Consider the following 23,403-nt stretch of genomic DNA (forward strand, 5'->3'; position numbering starts at 1 on the left):
AGGACTGTATGTGTATGTGCTCATTGCATCGGTGGCCTCTGCTAGGGCCACAGACAGCAAGTAGGCATGGAGACTCTGCTGTTACTAAGCGACCCCCAGGCCATCTAGCATACTAAACAAGCCGCCTCCTTCTACTCCAGGGTCTTCCTTTGCCTTCCTTTCCTTACAGATAAAATGGTTCCAAGCTCAGAAAGGGAAAATCTTTTGCCTAACATCACACAGTAGTCAGGGATCAGGCAGGAGGGTAGAGAGAAAGCCCATCCATGTCCCTGTGTCCCTGTGGCTTCTGCTCCAAACCATCCACACAGCATCCTTTAGGTCTCCTTTAGACTCTCTGAGGACAGTGGAAGAGGCTCCGGGTAGAGGTGTAAATTCCCACAGGCTCCTCAAGGAACTCATCCTGAGTCCAGGGTTTCATCAGGAGTTCCCCTATAAGCTGGGTGCTGGTGGCTCATTCCTGTAATTCTAGCTACTCAGGAGGCTGAGATCTGAGGATCAAAGTGCGAAGCCAACAGAGAAACCCAAGATACTCCTGTCTCTAACTCAAAGTAGAGTGTCCAGCCCAGACCAAAAAAAAATGGCTGCGATACATATCTCCAATTTACTTCACAAAAAGCAGGAAGCAGAGCTGTGGTGCTCAAGTGGTAGTATGCTAGCCTTGAACCAGAAAAACCTCAGAAAGCACCCAAGCCTTGAGTTCAAGTCCCAGGCCCAGCATACACATACAAAAAAGGAGGGATGGCCCAGAGGGAACACAGATGGGAGAAGAAAAATCAGAGACAGACAGAACCAAAGGAGTAGAAAGGGATGATGAGAATGGATGTAATCTCACATAGAAAAAATAGATCTCAAGACAAAGCAGGAAGATGAAAAACAGAAGTGGTCGACCACAGGGGAGATTGCAGATGACCCATAAGTAAAGGAGGATTTACCTCCAGCCACAGACACCAAGAGCAAGAGGAAAGGATTGAAATGCATGCCAAAGTTGAGCAGCCTTCATCCAGAAATCCTAAAAGCTCCAAAAATCTGTAAATCTTTGATACCGTGAGAGGAGAAATATGTACCCCACCTCATGGAACCAGGCACAGTTAAAAGGCAAGTGCAGCTGGGCACCAATGGTTCAAACCTGTAATCCTAGATACTCAGGAGGCTGAAATCTGAAGGATTGTGGTTTGAGGCCTGCCAAAGTAGAAAAGTCTGACACTCCATCTCCAATTAACCAGCAAAATGCCAGACAGGAGGTATGGCTCAAGGGGTAGAGAACCAGCCTGAAAGAAAACAGAAGAGGAAGATAAAATTTAAAATGGGAAAGCTGGGGATGTGGCTTGAGCAGCAGATCACCCACCTAGCTAGTCTGAGTCCCTGAGTTCAAACCCCTAGTACTACTAAAATTAAAAAAAAAGACTTAAAAAGGCCAGGCATTGATGGCTCATGCCTGTAATCCTAGCTACTCTGGAGGCTGAGATCTGAGGATCACACTTTGCAGCTAGCCTGGGAAGGAAAGTCCATAAGACTAACCACCAGAAAGCTGGAAGTAGAACTGTGGTTCAAGTGGTAGAGCACTAGCCTTGAGTGAAAAAGCTGAGAGATAATGCCCAGGCCCTGGGTTTAAACCTCAGTGGCTTAGTGGTAGAGTATTGCCTAGCATGCATGAAGCCCTAGCTTCCATTCCTCAGTACCACATAAACAGAAAAAGGCAGAATAGTGGCCCTATGGCTCAAGTGGTAGAGTGCTAGCCTTTAGCGAAAGAAGCTCATGGACAGTGCCCAGCACTAGCAAAAAAAGAAAAAAGAATAGAAGAATAAAGTTAGTAAATGTTGTGTTATGTGCACTTTATCATTTTTTTTTTTTGGTCGGTTGTGGCACTGTCCCTGTTCTCTTTAGCTCAAGGCGAGCGCTCTACCACTTGAGCCACAGCACCAGTTCCGGTTTTCTAGTTTTTTTTTTTTAGGGGTCCGGTTGTGGGGCCTGAACTCTGGGCCTGGGCGCTGTCCCTCAGCTCTTCAGCTCAAGGCTAGCGCTCTACCACTTGAGCCACAGCACCACTTCCGGCTTTTTCCTTTTTGCCTATGTGGTGCTGAGGAATCGAACCCAGGGCCTCAGGCATGCAAGGCAAGCGCTTTACCACTGAGCCACCTTCCCAGCCCTCTAGTGGTTTATTGGAGATAAGAGTCTCACGGATTTTCTTTCCCGGGCTGGCTTTGAACCGAGATTCTCAGATCTCAGCCTCCTGAATAGCTAGGACTACAGGAGTGAGCCACCGGCGCTCAGTTTCATTGTGTGTTGTTTTTTTTGTTTTGTTTTGTTTTTTTTTTTGACATGGTCTCCCTATGTAGTCCAGGCTGGCCTCAAAGTCAGGATTCTTCTCCTCAGCTTTCACAGTGCAGGGATTAAGAGAATACACTGCCATACCTAGATCCTCAATGCATTCTTTTTTGTTTCCCCTTCTGGTCCTGAGGCTTCAATTTAGGGCCTGGGTGCTGTCCCTGAGCCTCTTTGTGCTCAAGGCTAGTGCTCTACCACTTGAGCCATAGCACCACTTCTGGCTTTCCTGAGTAGTTTATTAGATGTAAGAGCTTGGAAGTGGTGCTGCGGCTCAAGCGGTAGAGTGCTTGCCTTGAGTGAAGAGTGCGGGGACAGCGCCCAAGCCCAGAGTTCAAGCCCCACGACTGACCAAAAAAAAAAAAAAAGCTCATGGACTTTTCTGCCTGGGCTGGCTTGGAACTGCAATCCTCAGATCTCAGCCTCCTGAGCAGCTAGGATTATAGGCATGAGCCACTGGCACCGGCCATTGTATTCTTGAATAGGGGGGAATGGCCAGCTAATACTATGGCTAGCTAGCATGCATGAAAATGCCTAATGAAATAACTGTAAGGCTGCACAGTAGGCTCTTTTATAACAGCATTACCACAGGCACATGAGCCATGCTCTCTGCTATGATACGAGGCTGCAGATGTCATAGGGATATGATGTCACCAGACAATCAGAAGTGTTCAGCTCCATTATCCCCTCCTCCCACCTCCCACTCCCCTCAAGTGCTTTACCCCTGAGCTGCCCCCTGCCCATAGTACTCTTAATGTAACCCTTCCCCATTCTAAGTTGCTACTAAATACAGTGTCACTATGGGTTGTGTGACTGTAATCTATTTGTGAATTATGCATATGCTTAACAAAAATAACAAAAAGCTGAAGGTCCCTTGATGGGGAACTGTGTCCTGCAGGCAGCCTGGGGCTGGAGGGTGTGGGGGTAGGGCGTGGGTGCCTTCTAGCGGCAGCTTGCTGTGTGACACTTTGTTCTTTCAGATGCACACCTAGTGCTCACCAAAGTGGTGCCACAGCGCTGCTCGCCAGTGCTTGAGGCAGAATGTGAGGGTCTGGGCAACGTCCACAGATGCCGCCCTCAACACCAACCAGCCAACCTGCACAGGGCCAAACCACTCTGGATTCTTCTGTCATGAGAACCAACTTACCAGAAATCCTGTCTCTCAAGTTCCTGACCCCTCCCCCCAGCTTCTGGAGCAAAGGGTCACCCCCCCCCAAATTATCCCATCCATTTTCTACTAGATTGTTCCACCAGCACACAAACATGTGGGCATGTCTTCCATCCCTGGTTTTGGTAATTGAGATAAGTCACACCTCTGTGCAGCCATCACCACTATATAGTTCCAGAATAAACCCAAAGTAAAAATTTAAATTCCACATATATATATATATATATATATATATATATATATATATATAGTGTGTGTGTGTGTGTGTGTGTGTGTGCACGCGCGCGCACATGTATGTATGTCAGCCCTGGAGCTTGAGCTCGGGGTCTGGGCACTGTTCCTGAGCTTCTTTTGCTCAAGGCTAGCACTCTACCACTTTAGCCACAGCGCCACTTCCAGCTTTTTCTGTTTATGTGGTACCGAGGAATTGAGCCCAGGCAAGAACCATACCACTAAGCCACATTCCCAGCCCCTCTATAATTTTTTTTGTGTTAGTCCTGGGACTTGAACTCAGGGCCTACACACTCTGAGTTATTTTGCTCAAGGCTAGTGCTCTGCCAAAATGAGCCCCAACTCCATGGACCCTACGGCTGGCTTTGAACCACAATCTTCACATATCAGTTTCCTAAGTAGCTGGGATTACAGGTGTGAGCCACCACCAGTGCCCAGCTTTTTTTTTATGATTGAATATGCCACTATATGAATAGATCACATCTTGGTTTATTGTTTATGAAGGGCAGAGAAAGGAGATTTGCTACACAACTCAGACAGATGCCAAGAAAAGAGGCAAAGTAAATACTGCCGCTTAGAGGCATAGTCCTGGGTTGAAGTCGAGGAATAGCTGGAGCAAAGGGGTGAGAGCTGTGAATAATTACTGAACAATCCAAGGCACATATGTGGTTGAATGAGCCACATTTTGTTGATTTATTCATCCCAATAGCACATGAAAAAGGCATTAATAGACTCAAATTTTCTACTCTGGCCTATTGACTATTTCACTTGAAGGTACTTTCGTGACTTTAGTATGTCCCTACCAGGATTTACTCCAACATGGAAATAGCCCTGTAGATTTGCCTGTTTTGATAAGTGATCTGGGGAGGAAAGAATGTGCAGAGATAGGGCTGTGACCCCAGGAGGTGACAACAGTGACAAAGGTCACAGCAGATAACACAGCTGTGGGGATGGAAGATGAACAGTGGTTGAGGGAGATGATGTAGGAGATGGGGGGGGGGGCTGAGGGAGGACAGTTCTGCCAGCATGTCATCCCAGCTACTCAAGAGGCTGAGATGTGAGGCTCACAGTTCAAAGCCAGCCAAGGCAAAGTCCAGGGACAGGAAATCTCAAGTCCCAAGCTGGCCTGGGCTAGTGAGATCCTGTCTCAAAACCAAACAATCTGTATGACCTCCAGTTCGTGTACCTTTTAAGCATAGACATTGGAAACAATCGAATACCTACTGACTGAACAACAAGCAGGACATGGCTAATCTACACAGTGGGGGCCTGACAAAGGCTACAATTTCAATCTGGAAAGGGTTTCCACTCAGAGAGAGGAGGAAGCCATTGAAGATCCCATATGCCACAATTTTGATTCCATTTGGCAACTGCTGCAGAGGAGAGATGGGGAGAGGCTGCTAATGGGAATAGGGTTTTCTTTGGGAGTGATGAAAAATCTCTTGGGTTAAGTGCAGTGGCTCAGGCCTGTAATCCCAGCTTACTCTGGAGGCTGAGCTCAGAAGATGACAGTTTGAGGCCAGGCTGTGAGCAGAAAAGTGCTTAATCAGGAAAAAAGCCGGCCTGGAGTGGTGGCCAAGAGGTAGAGTACTTGCCTAGCAAGCACAGGACCCTAAGTTCAATCTCTCAGTAATCACCAAAAGGGAAAAGACAGAGAGAGAGACACACAGACAGACAGACAGAGGGAAAATCTCTTGGAACCAGAAGTTTGGTTGCTCAACACCATGACTATACTAAATGCCATCGAATTGTACACTTGGAGACGTTAATAGTTAACTTTAGGTGAGGTGAATTTTCCTGAAGAAAGGGTATGTGTGTGAGCAATGGTGTGATTGACATCGCAACACACACACACAAAGCCACTGCATGCAGGAAGCCCTCCTGGTATGCAAATGGTCTGTCTGCCTGTCATCCTGACCACAGACTTATTCCCTACCAGATATCAGAAGCCCAATACCCTCTGTGGAACCCCAGTGTTCCCCTACTGCTGGGATAACTGGGGTCAGCTGGCAGCAGAGCCCTGCCTAGCCCTAGGGATGCTAGAGTGCTTCCTCTCTGCAAAGGGGAATCCAGGGGTCCCTACAACCCCATAGGATTTTGGTGGACAAGTATGGGCAAGTGCTCTACTGCTTGAGCCTTACTTTAAGTCCTTTTGTTTTTCTTTTTTCTTTTTTTCAGATATAGCCTTCCACCAACTTTGCCCAGCCTTCAACCATGATCTTCCTATCTCCACCTCCTACCTAGCTGAGTTACAGGCATGCACTACTATGTTCAGCTTGTTTTGGAGCTAGGATCTGTTTTTTTTTTTTTTTTTGTCGGTCATGGGACTTGAACTCTGGGCCTGAACACTGTCCCTCAGCTCTTCAGCTGAAGGCTAATGTTCTACCACTTGAGCTACAGCGCCACTTCCGGTTTCTGGTGGTTTATTGGAGATTAGAGTTTCACGGACTTTCCTGCCCGGGCTGGCTTTGAATCGTGATCCTCAGATCTCAGCCTCCTGAGTAGCTAGGATTACAGGTGAGCCACCAGGGCCTGGCTCTGGTTAACTTTTGCCCAGGCTCACCGCACCCAGCCTGTCACCTTTTTGTGTTTGTTCACACTGGAGCATCTGAGAACTCATGGACCAGTCTAGGGATGTGCTCCCCCACACTCCCAGGCTATATCATTCTGAGAGGAAACTACTTCCTGCCTGGAACAGGTCTTCCACATGCAGGCCACCCACTGCACAGTCTACTTCACTGGGCATTGGGACACTTTCCACCTGACCTACCCCAGAGCCAACTACCAGGCAACACACAGTACTTCTGTGCCTACAGAAATTACACAAACCAGCCAATCCTGAGCCTGCTCGCCCTACCTCACCCTCTCCTTCCTATGGAAACCACCAGAAAGACGACTGCCCTAGGTTTTTCTGGCAACTCTGAGGGTTGAACTTGGTGTCTGCTACTCAAGCATTCTACCATATGAACTATGCTCCCAAGTTCCCTTTACGTTAGTTATTTTTATTCTCACTGGCTGGGCCAGCCTGGACCTTGATCCTCTTACCTATGCTTGCCATGGAGCTGGGATCATACATATGCACCACTATGCACAGCTTGTTGGTGAAAATGAGGGTCTTGCAAACTTTTTGCCTAAGCTGGCCTTGAACCTAGATCCTTCCAAAGTCTGCCTCCCAAGTAGCTAGGATTACAATGCGCCACTCTATCTGGCATATTGTCCCTCCAACCCCAGCAGTGCTGGGTTTTGATGACATATTGTCTTTCTTTCTTTGGATCTCACCAATAAAGCCTAATTGTTATTTTCTTGCTGATGCTGGGGGTTAAACTCAGGGCCTCACGCTTATTAGGCAGGTGCTCTTCCACTTCCAACTGTGCCTTCAGCCCATTTTTACTTCTAGTTATTTTTCTGTGTATGGGTGGGAGGGTATTGAGGCTTGAATACATGGCTAAGCACTGTCCTTTATATTTTCATTCAAGGCTGGTGCTTTACCACTTGAGTCACAGTGCCACTTCCAACTCTCTGGTGGTTAATTGGAGATAGAGTCTCATGGGACTTCTTGCCTGGGCTGGCTTTGAACAGTTATTCTCAGCCACCTGAGTAGCTAGGATTGCAGGTATGAGTCATAGGCACCCAGTCTTTTTTTTTGAGGGAGGTCCAGTTGTGGGGCCTGAACTCTGGGCCTGGGCGCTGTCCCTCAGCTCTTCAGCTCAAGGCTAGCGCTCTACCACTTGAGCCACAACACCACTTCCGGCTTTTTTCTTTTTGCTTATGTGGTGCTAAGGAATCGAACCCAGGGCCTCAGGCATGCAAGGCAAGTGCTCTACCACCTTCCCAGCCCCTCTAGTTTCTTAGTTAGTTTCAACTCGGTGAGTCTGGACTGCAATACACCTATTTATGCTTCCTGCAGAGCTGGGATGACAAGTACACACCACTACACACAGCTTTTTTTTTTTTTTTGGTCATGGGGCTTGAACTCTGGGCTGGGCGCTGTCCCTCAGCTCTTCAGCTCAAAGCTAGCACTCTACCACTTGAGCCACAGTGCCACGTCTTGTTCTTTTTTCTGGAGGTTTATTGGAGATAAAGAGTTTCACAGTTTCCTGCCTGGGCTGGCTTTGAACCGTGATCCTCAGATTCTCAGTCTCCTGAGTAGCTAGGATTACAGGCGTGAGCCACCAGTGCTGGGCTACACACAGCTTTTTACTGAGGGGTAACTGGCGATCAATCTTCCAGATCTCCGCCTCCACTGTAGCTCGTATTACAGCTGTGCACCACAATGCCTAGCCTAATCCTACAATTCAAAACAATCTGGAACACAGGCCAGTCCAGTTTCCATTTCCCAGGGGGAAACCAGGCTGAATTGGGGGGGTCCCCCAACTCAGGGATGAGGGAGGCACCCCCCCAAACCCTTCTTCCATTAAAGCTGTTGTTAATACTGACCACCTCGCCATCTGGCCTCACTTCGGTGCTCCCAGAAGCAAGAAGCAAGGTGGCTGGGAGGAGCCAGGATCAGATCCTTGAGTCCTGTCATCTCTGGAAGGAGGGGGACAGCAGCGCCCCCAGCTGCCCAGGTAAGCGGAGACAGAGGCCCATGGGCAGGTAGAAATGTGAAGGAACTTTAATTGCCCGCCCCCTCCCCGCTGTGATGGGGTGGCAGGAGTGTCTAAACAAAACTGTCCAACAGTCTGGGAGCAGCTCGGGACCAGCCCCTCAGCTTGGCTGTGGTCCTGCCTGTTGTCCATCCAGGTTCCCTGCATCCAAGAAGAGGAGCGTGAGGACCCCCTGCCTCAGGGCCACATCTGGAGGAGCTCAGGTTCAAGGCTCTTGGTGGCAGAAGAGTCCAGGCCTCTGAGGGCCCAGATGGCAGCAAACAATAGCCCGCGTGTCCTCTTGGCTGCCAGCCCGGGCGGCGGGCAGCGCTCAGAGCTGTGAGGTCTTCCGTTCGGACAGCAGCAAGGACTCCTTCACAGCTACCAGCAACCGCATGGGGGGCAGGCGCCCCCGGGCTCGGAGGCGGAACAGGAGGAGGAGGGTGGCAGCCACCAGGATGGCACTCAGCACCCCTGGGGAGACAGACAGACAGACACGGAGTGAAGCCGAGGAGACAGAAGCCCTCTGCTGCTGGCCTGCCCCGAGCCCTCGACAGCGAGTCTGTCTGTCTTACCAGCAGCCACAACAACCCTGTAGGCACTGGGGCTTCCAGCCTGGTTCTCTGTAAGGGTGGCTGTAGTATTCTGGAGGGAGGTGATGCGCTCCAGGGTAACAGGTGTTGCCACAGGAGTGGTACTCCCTTCCTGGAAGGTCTCATTGGTGTCCAGGCTGGTTTCTGCAATGAGCCAGGCAGTAGGTACTGAAGGACAGGAGGGACACGCGTGGGGTCCAGGGAAGCCCTGGGGCTCGACAACCCATCCTGGGTGCATCTCTGCTGAGGAGGGACATCTCACCACCCTCCTGGGGTACAGACCTGCCAGCCGGCCCGCACCCAGGTACGCACCGCAGCCCAGCTCGTCGCTGGCGTCGGGGCAGTCAGGGTGGCCGTCACAGAGCCACGTGTGAGGGACGCAGGCCTCGGTCGCCGCGCAGCGCAGCTCGTCCTCTCGGCACAGCCCCTGACTGCAGTTGTGCGGGGCCCTGATGCCACCGGGGCACCCACTGAGGTTGTCACAGGAACACGGGAGGGCAGAGGGGGGTGGGCAGTGTCCATCCTGGGCACACGGCTCGATCCCTGGGGCACAGGACCAGTCAACACCTGCCCGGGGAAACCCGGTGGTCCTCCGGCCCACCCCGAGCCCCACTAAATCCCACCTCAGGCCCCGCCCACTCCTAGCACGCCGCCTCCGGAAGTCCCGCCCCGGTGCCACTCACTGCACTCCTCCTCATCACTGCCATCGGCGCAGTCGCGGTCCCCGTCGCAGCGCCAGGTGAGGGGCACGCAGTAGCCATTGGTACCGCACTGGAAGCTGGTGGACGGGCATGAGCCGCTGCCGAGACCTGCGAGAGGCGCAGCGACGCATGGACGGCCTAAGTGCCGGCGCTGGTGGCTCATGCCTGTAATCTTAGCTGAGACCTGAGGATCACAGTTTGAAGCCGGCCTAGGCAGCAAAGTCCATGCGACTTTTTCTTTCTTTCTTTCTTTCCTTTTTCCTTCCTTCCTTTCTCTCTCTCTCTCCCTTCCTTCCTTTCTTTCTTTCCTTTTTCCTTCCTTCCTTTCTCTCTCTTCCTTTCTTTCTTTCTTCCTTCCTTCCTTTCTTTCTTTCCTTCTTTCTTTTCCTTCCCTTCCCTTCCCTTCCCTCCCTCCCTCCCTCCTTCCTTCCTTCGTCAGTCAAGGGCTTGAACTCTGGGCCTGGACCTGGGCACTGTCCCTGAGCTCTTCAGCTCAAGGCTAGTGCTCTACCATATGAGCCACAGCACCACTTCCAGTTTTTGGTGGTTAACTGGAGTAAGAGTCTCATGGAGGCTGGGAATGTGACTTAGTGGTAGAGTGCTTGCCTAGCATGCATGAAGCCCTGGGTTCAATTCCTCAGTACCATACAAACAGAAAAAGCTAGAAGTGGAGCTGTGGCTCAAGTAAGAAGCTCATGGATAGTGCCCAAGCCCTGAGTTCAAGCCCCACAACTGGCAAAAAAAAAAAAAGGTCGCATGGACTTTTGTGCTTGGGCTGGATTTGAACCATGATCCTCACATCTCAGCCTCCTAAGTAACTAGGATTACAGGCGTGAGTCACCAGCTCCTGGTTCCATGAGACTTTTATCTCCAATGAACTACTCAGAAAAAGCTGGAAGTGGCTCTGTGGCTCAAGTGGTAGAGCAGTAGCATAGAGCAGTAGCCTTGAGCACAAAGAGGCTCAGATATAGCTCCCAAGCCCGGAGTTCAAGGCCCAGGAGCAGAAAAAAAAAGGCTGTGGTCCTGGACTGAATCAGCAAGGGCCAAGCTAGGTCCCAGGTGGTGCACTGACACTGGTAACCATCCTTTGCTGAATGCAGAAGTCCACAGCCTTACAAGGACAACTGCTGGGTAGGATGGCTACACTCTCCAGTCTGTAGAAGACACAAAAGGAGAGAGCCGGGCTGGGAAGGTGGCTCAGTGGTAGAGTGGTTGCCTTGCATGCCTGAGGCCCTGGGTTCGATTCCTCAGCACCACATAAGCAAAAAAGAAAAAAGCCAGAAGTGGCGCTGTGGCTCAAGTGGTAGAGCGCTAGCCTTGAGCTGAAGAGCTGAGGGACAGTGCCCAAGCCCAGAGTTCAGGTCCCACGACCGTACCCTCCCCCCCCCACCAAAAAAAAAGGAGAGAGCCACAAAGCTAGGGCAGAGCTGGGTGTCCCAAGACAGGTTTCCATAACCCTAGAGACTCGAACCAGACGGCCCATTCTGGCATCCTCCAAGTCCATGGCTAAACAGACTGGAGTAGGGCGAAATGTGGTGACTCACACCTGTAATCCCTGCTAATTTGGAGGCAGAGAGCTAAAGGATCTAGTTCAAGTCCAGCCCAGGCTAAAAAGTTAGCGAGACTCATCTCAGTCAAAAAGCTGGGCCCGGTGATATGTGTAATCCCAGCTATACAGGAGCTGTAGGTAGGAAGACTGAGGTCTAGCCTAGCTGTTGACCAAAACACAAAACCCTGTCAAGAATCAAAAAAAAAAATAAAGTGGGGGAAGGGACCTTCCCCAAAGTGTTCTGGGATGAGTTTATGGTCAACAGGCCATATTCTATCCCAGCTGCTTGGCAAAGGGGAAACTGAGGTCCTGGGTAGAGAGACTGCTCAGTCACCAAGTCCTGTTACCTAACCACAACTCTTCCCAGGTCTGACCACTTCCCATGACCTGAATGTGCCACCCGCCTCATCAGGCCCCCAAGACCTGACATCCACAAGAGCCCAACAGCAGAGACCTGAGTTACCGCCCTGTGCTCCCCACCATCCTCCCACAGCCTTCCTCCTCAAGCTCGGTCCTCACCTGACTCATTTCCACCCTCCCTGTCTACCCCTGCCTAGAAGGGGCTTCCCTCCCCCAACTCTACATTTGGGATTTCTTCCACAGCCTCTAGATCCAGCTGGCTTCAGGGAGGAGCCTTACGTCCCTCGTAAGAGATGCAGGAGGCTCTACCTCCCTCACTGAAAACAGGGGTAATATCCGTCCTTCCACTGACTTGATGGGGAAGATCAGGACTGCGACTTCATGATCCAGCCCAGGGCTGTGCTACACTGGCAGGACAGCAGATCAGAGGGTCTGAGCTGAGTCAGATGAGACCTGGGCCTTCCTGGACTCTGGACAGGGAGAGCTGGGTCTGTGTGCTGACCTGGTGGGGCACAAGTGGGGCCTGGACCCTGAGCTGTCCACACCCCGCTGTCCCCACAGCCAGTCCTCTTCTCAGGCCTAGCAGCCTAACTATACCTGCAGATCACACTGCCCTGGAGCTCTGCAGAGCCCGGAAGAGCTGGAGACAGCCAGAGCTGGCTTCCTTCCCTGCCCCCAGGGGTCTGGCAGCCTCCAGGAGTGCAGCCTTTGCCTTTCCTAGCACAACTCACACCCTGACACCTGTGGATCTTCCCACCCTGGCCTTTTTGTGTGTGTGCCTCTGTAGCATTTCAGAGAGCAGCATAGACCCTCACAGCCTATCTCTTCATTTGTAAACTAGGTACACTAAAACCCCACAAACCTCTCCCTCCTATTTATATAATGGTCCTTTAAACGAGCAGCAACATTGGGTGTGGTGGTATATGCCTGTAATCTCAGCACTCAGAAGGCGAAGGCAGGAAGATCAAGATTCAAGGATAGCCTGGATGACCTAGGGAGACCCTGTCTCAAAAACAAAAAAAAAAACAGAACAAGTCTAACCATAGACTGCACAATGAATACAGGTCAGGGCTGTGACCTCATGCCCCTACCCAGGGCAGTGCCTGGAAAACAGGTTACATCAGAGTTCCTACTCTGTATGTAGAGCTCTATGCTTGGTTAAAATGATTGCAACCTTGGCCAGGAGCTGATAGTTCTTATAATTCCAGCTACTCAGGAGGCTGAGATCTAAGGATCACAGTTTATTTATTTATTTTTTGGGGGGTCCAGTCGTGGGGCCTGAACTCTGGGCCTGGGCGCTGTCCCTCAGCTCTTCAGCTCAAGGCTAGCGCTCTACCACTTGAGCCATAGTGCCACTTCTGGCTTTTTTCTTTTTTGCTTATGTGGTGCTGAGGAATCGAACCCAGGGCCTCAGGCATGCAAGGCAAGCACTCTACCACTGAGCCACCTTCCCAGCCCCTAAGGATCACAGTTTAAAGCCAGCCTGGAGAAAAGTCTGTATTGGCTCCACTCCCCAATTAGCCAATTATCTCCAATTAGCCACCAAAAACCCGTGGTTCAAGTGGTAGAGTGTTAGGTTTGAGCAAAAAAGCTCAGAGACAGTGTGCAAGCCCTGCATTTAAGCCCCAAGACCACCACAAAACTAAGAAATCATCTTCACTGGAAGATCCAGGAACACTTAACTTAAAAATCCAGAGACTTTAGGGGTGACTCCTAGTTTAAAAAGGCAAGAGGGCCAGTTGGTGGGATTCAAGTCTGTAATCCCAGCTACTTGACAAGCAGAGATCAGGAAATAGTGGATGGAGACCAGCCTGAGTATAAAAGTCCAGGAGACCCCCATCTCAACCAATGGCTGGGCACAGTGGTACACAACTGTTCTCCCAGCTATGGGGGAAGCACAATGGCTGGACCGCAGTCCACCAGTCATCCCCAGAGACATGAGAAGCAGAAGATGGATTCCAGCCCAGGCCAGGCATAAATCGAGACCCCCACCTCGAAAATAACCAGTGGAGAAGGAGGTTGGAAGCGTGGATCAAGCGGTAGAACGCCTGATTTCTAGTAAGCACGAGGCTCTCAGCTCAATTCCTAGTCCCGCCAAAAAAATGGGGGGGGGGAGTGATGTCAATACAACTTGGGTCAGGGTGAACGTGTCCCCCGACCTGGGTCAATTTTAACTTGTGAAGTTGGGGCGGGCCTGGGGTAGCTGGGATTAAAAAGAAGCCCTTTCGTTCTGTAAGGCAGAAAGCCAAGGAGAATCTGGGAGAGTTGTCTTAAGTTGCTCAAGAAACCAGCCGCAAGGCCTCGGGAAGAGGGGCGAAGGGATTGTCTCTCTTTTTTTTTTTTTTTTTTGGTTTGGAAGGCGCACCTGCAGCGGGGAGGCGCCTGGTGACCGACCAGCCGCCCTGCGCGGTTGGAGGTCGGGCTACGCGGTGCCTACCACCAGCCCGGTCCACCCCGCGCTGCGCTCAAGGGCGGCCTGGAGGTGACAGTGGGGGTCACGGCAGTGTAGGGCAGGAGTGTGTGTGGTGGGGTGCGCGGGGTAGTTAACGACTGGCGTCGCCCCCCAAGATTCAAGGCTCGCAGGTTCGCGGCGCGAGAATTCCAACCCCACGTGCAGGGGGAGTGCCCCGAGACGGACAAGCGCCGCAGCCAATGGCAAGGCGTTCCCGGCGCGCACAGGGCGGGGCGGAGCGGCTAGAGGGGCTGCGGCGGGCTACGCGGGGACTTAACTCACCTGGGGCCTGGATTGGAGTCTGGGTCCTGACCGAAGTTGGGGCGGCTTCTAGGCCTAGTCCGAAGCCAAGCAGCAACCGCAGCACTAGGCCAAGAGCCACCGTCCGTCGTTCTCCGCCCCGCGCCATCCAGCCGCTAGTCGCACCGCCCCAGCCGTGCCGCCAACCACCCACAAAGTACCGGCCGGCCCCGCTCGTAGTTCTACGCACGCGCAGGATCAGAGAGGGGGCGTGGCTCGAGGTCCTCTGCTCGTGTGGCGCCCGCGGCTGCGCCTACCGTAAATATCAGAGTGCGAGGGTCCTTGCTAAGCCGCCCTGTTCCTGTAATCCTTACTACTCAGGCGGCTGAGATATGAAGATCACTGTTCTAAACCAGTCTGGGCAGAAAAGTCCAAGAGACTCTTAACTCCAATTAACCACAAAAACCCACAAGTGGAAGTGAGGTTCAAGGCTCTATCCTTGAGCCCAAAAGCTCAGGGACAGTGCCCAGGCCCAGGGTTCAAACCTAGGGCTGGCAAAAAAACAAATCAAAAGAAAAAAGAAAAAGAACAAACGAAAGAAGGAAGGGAGGGAGGGAGGGAAAGAGAGAGGGAAGGAAGGAAGGAAGGAAGGAAGGAAGGAAGGAAGGAAAAATTTGAGCTCCTTGCTGGTTAATAGTGTTTACTTGAAATCAGAAACTTCTGGAAATTTTAATGAACTATTCTATGTCCCATACCACTTCTCATTCCTTGTGTACAAGGTCGCAAACATTGCTGTCTGATGATTTAATGTGGCAGCCAGCTGGGACACCTGTGGCTCAAGCCTGTAATCCTAGCTACTCAGGAGGCTGACATCTTAGAAGTATGGTTCAAAGCCAGCCAGAACAGGAAAGTTCATAGTTCATGAGAATCTTTTCAATTAACAACCACCCAAAAAGTTGGAAGTGGAGCTGTGGCTCATGTGGTAGAATGCCAGCCTGAGTTTAAGCATAGGAAACAGCACACAGACACACGGACGAAAGGCAGCCAGGTGCCTTGTTCTCTCCTCCTTTTGCTTTGGTGCTCATTTTATTTTTGTTTATTATTTGATTCTCCACTCTAAGTTCCAAGAGGGTTGTGATGTGGTGTTGATCATCACTGTGTCCTCACTGTGTCCTAACCTCTCTTCTGCCCACCTGATCCTCCCACCTGGATGCGATCTCTCACCATCATTGCACATCATCCTCTTCTCTCCCAACTCACAGAGTGGGCTTCATGTGTCTCATCTGTCTAGAGAGGAAAGATACAAGGATAACCCTGAGGGCTTCCCACTAGTACAAAGTAAGCATTTTAAGATGGCTAGGGTTTTCCTTTTTTGTTCTTGTTTGATGCCAGGGCTGAGGCTTGAACTTAGGGCCTGGGTGCTGCCCCATGGGTTTTTTGCTCAAGGCTGCCACTCTACCACTTGAGGCATATGCCAAAGTCCAGCTATTTTTTTTGGGGGGGGTGGTCGTGGGACCCGAACTCTGGGCCTGGGCACTGTCCCTCAGCTCTTCAGTTCAAGGCTAGCACTCTACTGCTTGAGCCACAGCACCACTTCTGGGTTTTTCTGCTTATGTGGTGCTGAGGATTCGAACCCAGTACCTCATATATATAAGGCAAGCACTCTACCACTGAGCTACCTTCCCAACCCCACTTCCAGCTATTTTATTTTGTGCATGTATGCCAGTCCTGGGGCTTAAATTCAAGGCCCAGCCACTGTCTTTGAAGATTTTTTTTTCCTCCTCAAGCCTAGCACTCTTACCAATTGAGCCACAGCACCACTTCTAGCTCTTTAGTGGTTAACTGGAGATAAGAATCTAATGGAGGGCTGGGAAGGTGGCTCAGTGGTAGAGCGCTTGCCTTGCATGCCTGAGGCCCTGGGTTCGATTCCTCAGCACCACATAAGCAAAAAGTGCCAGAAGTGGCACTGTGGTTCAAGTGGTAGAGCGCTAGCCTTGAGCTGAAGAGCTGAGGGACAGTGCCCAGGTCCAGAGTTCAGGCCCCACGACCGGACCCCCCCCCCCAAAAAAAAAAAAAAAAAGAATCTAATGGAAGCCGGGCGCTGGTGGCTCACGCCTGTAATCCTAGCTACTCAGGAGGCTGAGATATGAGGATCACGGTTCAAAGCCAGCCCGGGCAGGAGAGACCGTGAGACTCCTACCTCCAATAAACCACCAGAAAACTGGAAGTGGCGCTGTAGCTCAAGTGGTAGAGCACTCGCTTTGAGCTGAAGAGCTGAGGGACAGCGCCCAGGCCGAGTTCAAGCCCCATGGCCGACAAAAAAAAAAAAAAAAGAATCTAATGGAGGGCTGGGAAGGTGGCTCAGTTGTAGAGTGCTTGCCTTGCATGCATGAGGCCCTGGTGCTCAGCACCTCATAAACAGAAAAAGCCAGAAGTGGTGCTGTGGCTCAAGTGGTAGAGTGCTCACCTTGAGCTGAAGAGCTGAGGGACAGTGCCCAAGCCCAGAGTTTAGGCCCCACAACCGGCAAAAGAAAAAAAAAAAGAATCTAATGGACTGGGGCTGGGAATGTGGCTTAATGCTAGAGTTCTTGTCTAGCATTCACAAAGTCCTCGGTTCAATTCCTCAGCACTACAAAACAGAAAAAGCCAGAAGTGGCTCTGTGACTCAAGTGGTAGAGTGCTAGCCTTGAGCAAAAAAGAAGCTCAGGGACAGTGCTCAGGCCTGGAGTTCAAGCCCCAGGACTGGTAAAATAAACAAAGAATCTAATGACTTTCCTGCTCAGGCTGGTATTGAACAGTGACTAAGATTACAGGTGTGAGACACCAGTACCTCGCCACTTCCCGCTTTTTGATGGTTAATGGGGGAGAAGTCTCTCAGACTTCCCTGCCCTGGCTGGCTTTGAACTTGATCCTCAGTTCTCAGCTGGCACTGGCTTGGTTTTCCTCTGAAAATATGTCACCAGCCAGGCGCCCTAGGCTCACACCTGTAATCCTAGCTACTCAGAAGGCTGAGATCTGAGGATTGCAGTTCTAAACTAGCCCAGGCAGGAAAGTCCATGAGACTCTTATCTCCAATTAACCACCAAAAAACCAGAAGTGTCACTGTGGCTCTAGTGGTAGAGCACTTGTCTTGAGCTGAAGAGCTCAGGGACAGTGTCCAGACCCGAGTTCAAGCCCCACAACCAACAGCAACAACAAAAGAAGTCAGAAGCCAGGAATCTAATTTCCAGCAGGGCCTCAGACATGTCACTGCTCTCCCACAAGAGGCTAAGTGTTTGCCTATTTCCCAGGAGGCTGTATTCAGGAGTCTATCTTTTCTCAGAAATAATTTATTTGAAGATTGATGCTATACTTAGCATTAGTTTTATTTAGCAGTACAGGGGTTTGAACCTAGGGCCTCACAAAACTGCCCCCAGCCCTTTTATTTTTTTCCAAAGAACCTCACACTTTTCCCAGCCCAGATTTGGATCCCTGATCTTGCTACTTTTGCCTTCTGAGTTATCTGGAATTACAGGCATATACCACCCGACTTGATAGGATCCTCCCAACTCATTTTGTGATTGTGTATGTGTGTGTGTGTGTGTGCATGTGTATACTGTGGTTTAGACTGGCCCTGACCTTCCATTTTCCTATCTGCACTTCCAGAATAGCTGGGATTATAGCTGTGAATCACCACATCCAGCCTCATGCTTCACCACAAAACATTAAAATGTTTATTTTTTGGTTGGTCATGTGGCTTGAACTCTGGGCCTGGGCACTGTCCCTCAGCTCTTCAGCTCAAGGCTAGCACTCTACCACTTGAGCCAAAGGGCCACTTCCAGCTTTTTCTGCTTATGTGGTACTGAGGAATTGAACCCAGGGCCTCATGAATGCAAGGGAAGCACTTTTACCACTGAGCCACCTTCCCAGCCCTCTGGGAGACTCTTATCTCCAAAAAACCACTCAGAAAACTGGAAGTGGCGATGTGGCTCAAGTAGTAGAGCACTAGACTTGAGCAGAAGAGCTGAAGGACAACGCCCAGGCCGAGTTCAAGCCCCATGACCAACAAAAAAAAAGAAAGAAAAAGCCAGAAGTGGTGCTGTGGCTCAAGTGGTAGAGACTAGAAGCTCAGGGACAGTGCTCAGACCCTGAGTTCAAGCCCCAGGACTGTCAGGGGAAAAAAAAAAAGTAAGTAAAAGAAAAAAAATAGGAGGCCAGGCATGATGGCATATGGAGGTAGAGGGAACCTGTCCCCATCTGCTATTAAAACAAACAAACCAGGGGCTGGGAAGGTAGCTCAGCGGTAGAGTGCTTGCCTTGCAAGCATGAGGCCCTGGGTTCGATTCCTCAGCACCACATAAACAGAAAAAGCTGGAAGTGGCGCTGTGGCTCCAGTGGTAGAGCGCTAGCCTTGAGCTGAAGAGCTGAGGGACAGCACCCAAGCCCAGAGTTCAGGCCCCATGACCAGCAAAAAAAAAAAAAAAAAAAAAAACCAAACCAGAAGTGATATAGTCACATATATTTGTTATAAATTAGGTCATATTCTCCCCAGAGAAAATCCAGGGAGGTAAAGCAGTCAGGTGGCCCTGGGGCCATGGCCAGGTGGCCTGGGGCAAAGTCACAGGTAAGGCTGATCCTTGGATAGCTCCCACCTCTTCATGGGAGGAGCAGGCGTTTTGGCCTTCTTCTCTGTGGCTTCAACCTCTGAGCTGGAAAAAGTAAGACAGACTTGTGTTAGGGTAGGTTTCCAAAGAACAGTGCAAAACCGACAGAACCTCTGCCCTATTTGTCTCTCTCAAAGTTTCAAGTTATGGTCAGAACTCTCTCTCTCTCTCCCCCCTCCCTCTCCCCCACTCTCGCTGGTACTAGGGCTTGAACTCAGGATCTCACACTCTTGGTTTCTTTGCAAAGGATGCTCTACCACTTCAGCCATATATCCTCCACGGCTGGCTTTTTGCTGCTTAATATGAGATAATAGTCTTATGGACTTCTCTGCTTCCCCTCCCCACCCTAGCACTGAACTGAGATCCTTAGATCTCAGGCTCCTGAATAGCTAGGATTATAGGTATAAGCCACCAACACTCCAACACTCCTGCAGTGTCAGAATTTTTCTTTTTTCTTTTTTTTGTCGGTTGCAGGGTCTGGGTGCTGTCCCTTAGCTCTTCAGCTCAAGGCTAGCATTCTACCACTTGAGCCACAGTTCCACTTCCAGTTTTCTGGTGGTTAATTTAAGATATGAGTCTCACGGGGACTTTCCTGCCCGGGACAGCTTTGAACCACGATCCTCAGATCTCAGCCTCCTGAGTAGCTAGGATTACAGGCAGGAGTGACCAGCACCCAGCAAGTGTCAGAACATTTTATCAGACCTTCAACATCCTACTCAAGGCCTTTCACAGCTATCACTGTTACCTGCTAGGTGGCAGTTTACAGCCCTCTGCTCCTTCCTGGCCTTGGGCTCTGTCCTTGAGCTTCTTTTGCTCATGGATAGTGCTCTATCACTTGAGCCACGGAGTTACTTCCAGCTTTTTCTGAGTAGTTTATTAGAGAGTCTCATGGACTTTCCTGCCCAGGCTAGCTTTGAACCATGATCCTCAGATCTCAGCCTCCTGAGTAGCTAGGATTATAGGCTTAAGCCACCAGCACCTCATGCTTTTTTTCTTTTTTGAGACTGAGTCTCACTGAAGCCCAGGCTGGTCTTGAACTCTTGATCAGTATGGCTCAGCCTGGAAAGTGCTGGGATTATATATGTGTACTTCCATGCCTGGTTGATTGATAGATAAGATGGAGTGGGTGAGGAAGGGCCAATGATAGATCCATGCACAGCTGTGGACAGGTGCTGCTGGAGTTCCTCACCTCGCTGCCGTCTTGCCTGCCACCAGCACCTTTTGGGAGGTCATGACAATGGATGGAGGCACAACTTCCCGGCGGCCATCACGAGTGCAGTAGTAATTGTTGGAGAGCTTGTGGCTGGGGCCCACAGGGAGCTTGGGAGGTGGCTGAGTCCTGGGGAAAAAGAATATGGGTACTGAAGCAAACCAAGGAATCTTCTTACCGTCTACAGCCAGGAGCATGGGTAAAAGACTGCAGGCATCCTGGTTATACCATCACAGATGTGAGCTTGGGGAAGAGTAGCAGACTCTGCTCTGGACATGAAAAGGTTACAAAGCCAAGTTCCCCCAGACCCAAGTCTTAAACATTGAAGTCCACAGGGCTTGCACACTGTGATGCTCTCACAACAGAAGCAGATGGAGACACATTCCCACCCCCAATCCACAGTTGAGCTGGGCAACTAACCTCACCTCTGCAGGTCCCCACTAGACACTCAGGAAACCAGGGGACCAGAGTACCAGACCGTGACCACCTCCTATACCCTCATCCAGCAGTTAGTCTATAAATCCCTATACAGCAGCCCACACTGCATCTTGCTTTTTGAGTTTTCCTGGCTGGCTTTGATATCTAGGGCCAGACCCAGAAGCCCTGAGTTTGCTCTAATCTCAGGAACTCTTTGAGGAACCTGCTGGGATCAAGGCTTACTACCCAAAGAATACCTTGCCCTTGAAGCCTTGCCAGGTGTCTCCATTTCCTGCTACCAAGGGATTGGATGCCAAAACCCAAAACTTCCTGCATCCAGATCAACTGAAACAAAGCTCAGTCTCCATTTAGGCTCAATTCTGGGCTGAACTTCACAAGAAGCCAGAAGCCTTAAAAGGAAATAATGAACTCCAAACAAAAGAGGAGCTTCCCAGCCAAAGAGGAAGAAAGTAGAAAAGTGGGAAAAACATCAGAGATCTGAATTTATTTTATTTTATTGTTAGTTGTGGGGCTTGAACTCAGGGCCTGGGCACTGTCCCTGAGCTCTTTAGCTCAAGGCTAGCACTCTACCACTTGGAGTCACAGCTCCAATTCCAGCTTTTTTTGGTAGTTTGCTGAAGATAAAAGTCTCATGCCATGGATTTTCTTGCCCTGGGCTGGCTTTGAATCAAGATCCTCAGATCTCAGCCTTCTGAGTAGCTAGGATTACAGGTATGAGCCATTGACCCCTGGCTTTTTTTTTTGTCAGTCATACAGCCTGAACTCTGGGCCTGAGTGCTGTGCCTCAGCTCTTCAGCTCAAGGCTAGCGCCCTACCACTAGAGCCACAGCGCCACTTCCTGCTTTTTCTGCTTATGTGGTGCTGAGGAATCAAACCCAGGGCCTCATGCATGTGAGGCAAGCACTCTACTACTGAACCAACTTCCCAGCTCGCCCCTGGCTCTTAAATCCTTTTGTATCAACCTACTAAGTACTGATATTCAGGTGTTCACTACCATTCTTGTTCTATTGAGGAACTGTTTTGGGGTTTTTTTAGGTGCCTATACTGGGGCTTGAATTCATGGCCTCACACTCTCATTTGACCTTTTCACACGAGGCTGATGGTCTACCACTTAAGCCACAACTCAACTTCCAGCTTTTTAAAAAACTGCTATTATATAAAGGCTACATACAGAGGAGTTACATAAGTCAAGTAAAGAGTACATTTCTGCTCACGCCTGTAATCCTAGCTACTCTGGAGGCTGAGATCTAAGGATCATGGTTCAAAGCCAGCCAGGGCAAGAAACTCCGTGAGACTCTTTTCTCCAATACACCACTAGAAAACCAGAAGTGGTGCTGTGGCTCAAGTGGTAGAGTGCTTGCCTTGAGCTTAAGAGAGCAGGGAAATCGCCCAGGCCCAGAGTTAAAGCCCCAGAACAACGACAACAACAACAGCAACAAAAAAAGTACATTTCTGTTTGGACAATGTCACCCACCCCTTGCTGTCTCCTAGTTAATGTCCAGCTTTTTGCTGGTTAATTGGGAACAAAAAAGGTCTCACAAATTTGTCAGCCCAAGCTGGCTTTGAACTGTGATTCTCAAATTTAAGCTTCCTGAGTGGCTAGAATTACAGGTATGGGTGCCCAGTTGTATTTCTCATTTTAAAAATACAAAGTCTAGGGTTGGTATGTATGAAGCCCTGGGTTTGACTCCTCAGTACCACATAAACAGAAAAAGCTGGATGTGGCACTGTGGCTAAAGTGGTAGAGTGCTAACCTTGAGCAAAAGAAGTTCAAGGAGAGTGCCCAGATCCTGAGTTCAAGCCTCTGAACTGGCAGTAAATAAATACAAAGTCTAGGAAGCTTTAATGCTTAATTCCTGCATGAGGACCAGCTAGCATTTCTCTTAATTTTGTCCTGTTATGCTAAAATCCTTCTGAAGGGCTGGGAGTATGGCTTAGTGGTAGAGTGCTTGCCTAACATGCATGGAGCCCTGGGATCAGTTCCTCAGTACCACATACACAGAGAAAGCCAGAAGTGGCACTGTGGTAGAACCCTAGCCTTGAGCAAAAGAAACTCAGGGCCAGTGCCTAGGCCCCGAGTTCAAGCCCAGGACTGGCAAAATAAATAAATAAATAAAAATAAAATCCTTCTGAAAAATTATTATTAGGATCCGGCTGAAATCAGGACACTTTTGATTTCAACCCCTAGCTGTCAGTTTCTAGTTTTGAAGTGACTGTTGGCAAGATTTAACTTTTTTTTTTTCCCCATCTGTGTTTTGGGGACAAAGCACTTAACTTAGAATTCCTTATTCCAACCCAGAATGAACGGGGGGTAGGTTCCCACAAAGTTCAGGAAGATTTTTGCCTCCACCCCCTGGCAAATGGCTGGAGGGAGGAACTCTGCCCAGTGTGCTCCAGGCATCTAAAGGACCCAGCTCGGTTTAGGGGTGCGCAGGGACTTGGGGGAACGGGGGTGTCAGCAAGCGGGGCCTGCTCACCGCTTGGCGATCTCCTGGTAGCGCAGCTGCAGCTTCGCCTGCAGGTTTTGCTGTGGGAGAAGGAGAAAGGAGGTTCAGCCTGCAAGGCACCTCACGAGAGGAGCCGGGGTATCAGCTTGCAGGGCACCCCACGAGAGGAGACGGGGGATTAGCCCGCAGGGCACCCCACGAGGGGACGGGGGATTAGCCCGCAGGGCACCCCACGAGAGGGGACGGGATTGAGCAAGGGTCCGGCTAACGTGAGTGATGAAGAGTGGGAGCGGGAGTGGGTTTGGGGTCCACGGAGCCCACAACCTCCCCAGCGATGCCCTGCTCTCCCGGCGCACCCCGGACGCCCAGTTCCTCAGTCTCTGAATAATGGTAGTAGCAGACGCCATCTCTGCCTTGCGCTGAAGGACGCCCGTGACGTCTCTCCCGCGGGTATTTCTGGGAA

General features: G+C 50.5%; 3 protein-coding genes across 3 annotated transcripts in view; 1 reads left to right on the plus strand and 2 right to left on the minus strand.

Moving 5' to 3' along the window:
- Nucleotides 1-23,403, plus strand: part of Hnrnpm (heterogeneous nuclear ribonucleoprotein M) — a 335,755-nt gene that overhangs the window by 176,589 nt on the left and 135,763 nt on the right. The gene's annotated exons all lie outside the window — the stretch shown is intronic.
- On the minus strand, nucleotides 8,321-14,442 carry Cd320 (CD320 molecule). Its single transcript, XM_070001879.1, has 5 exons — nucleotides 14,245-14,442; nucleotides 9,584-9,709; nucleotides 9,213-9,443; nucleotides 8,883-9,044; nucleotides 8,321-8,781 (listed from the first exon to the last, which is right to left on the minus strand). The coding sequence occupies exons 1-5, from the start codon at nucleotides 14,369-14,371 to the stop codon at nucleotides 8,639-8,641; spliced, it is 789 nt and encodes a 262-aa protein (XP_069857980.1). The 5' UTR covers nucleotides 14,372-14,442; the 3' UTR covers nucleotides 8,321-8,638.
- Ndufa7 (NADH:ubiquinone oxidoreductase subunit A7) lies at nucleotides 18,686-23,393 on the minus strand. Its single transcript, XM_070002413.1, has 4 exons — nucleotides 23,297-23,393; nucleotides 22,971-23,020; nucleotides 20,035-20,184; nucleotides 18,686-18,890 (listed from the first exon to the last, which is right to left on the minus strand). The coding sequence occupies exons 1-4, from the start codon at nucleotides 23,345-23,347 to the stop codon at nucleotides 18,800-18,802; spliced, it is 342 nt and encodes a 113-aa protein (XP_069858514.1). The 5' UTR covers nucleotides 23,348-23,393; the 3' UTR covers nucleotides 18,686-18,799.

Source organism: Dipodomys merriami, unplaced genomic scaffold, assembly GCF_024711535.1.
Source record: "Dipodomys merriami isolate MVZ:Mamm:240054 unplaced genomic scaffold, mDipMer1.0.p SCAF_6, whole genome shotgun sequence".
In the NCBI taxonomy this organism is placed as follows: Eukaryota; Metazoa; Chordata; class Mammalia; order Rodentia; family Heteromyidae; genus Dipodomys; species Dipodomys merriami.

What these genes read in the sequence shown, in the direction of transcription:
- Ndufa7 (XM_070002413.1), bottom strand. Translation starts at nt 23,347, where the DNA reads ATGGCGTCTGCTACTACCATTATTCAGAGACTGAGGAACTGGGCGTCC. An exon ending in TACCAGGAGATCGCCAAGCG is followed by an intron (nt 20,185 to 22,970) that starts GTGAGCAGGCCC and finishes CTTTTTCCCCAG; the next exon opens with GACTCAGCCACCTCCCAAGC. An exon ending in GCAGGCAAGACGGCAGCGAG is followed by an intron (nt 18,891 to 20,034) that starts GTGAGGAACTCC and finishes TACTTTTTCCAG; the next exon opens with CTCAGAGGTTGAAGCCACAG.
- Cd320 (XM_070001879.1), bottom strand. Translation starts at nt 14,371, where the DNA reads ATGGCGCGGGGCGGAGAACGACGGACGGTGGCTCTTGGCCTAGTGCTG. An exon ending in GACTCCAATCCAGGCCCCAG is followed by an intron (nt 9,710 to 14,244) that starts GTGAGTTAAGTC and finishes CGCCTCTCGCAG; the next exon opens with GTCTCGGCAGCGGCTCATGC. An exon ending in CAGGGTTGTTGTGGCTGCTG is followed by an intron (nt 8,782 to 8,882) that starts GTAAGACAGACA and finishes CTGTCTCCCCAG; the next exon opens with GGGTGCTGAGTGCCATCCTG.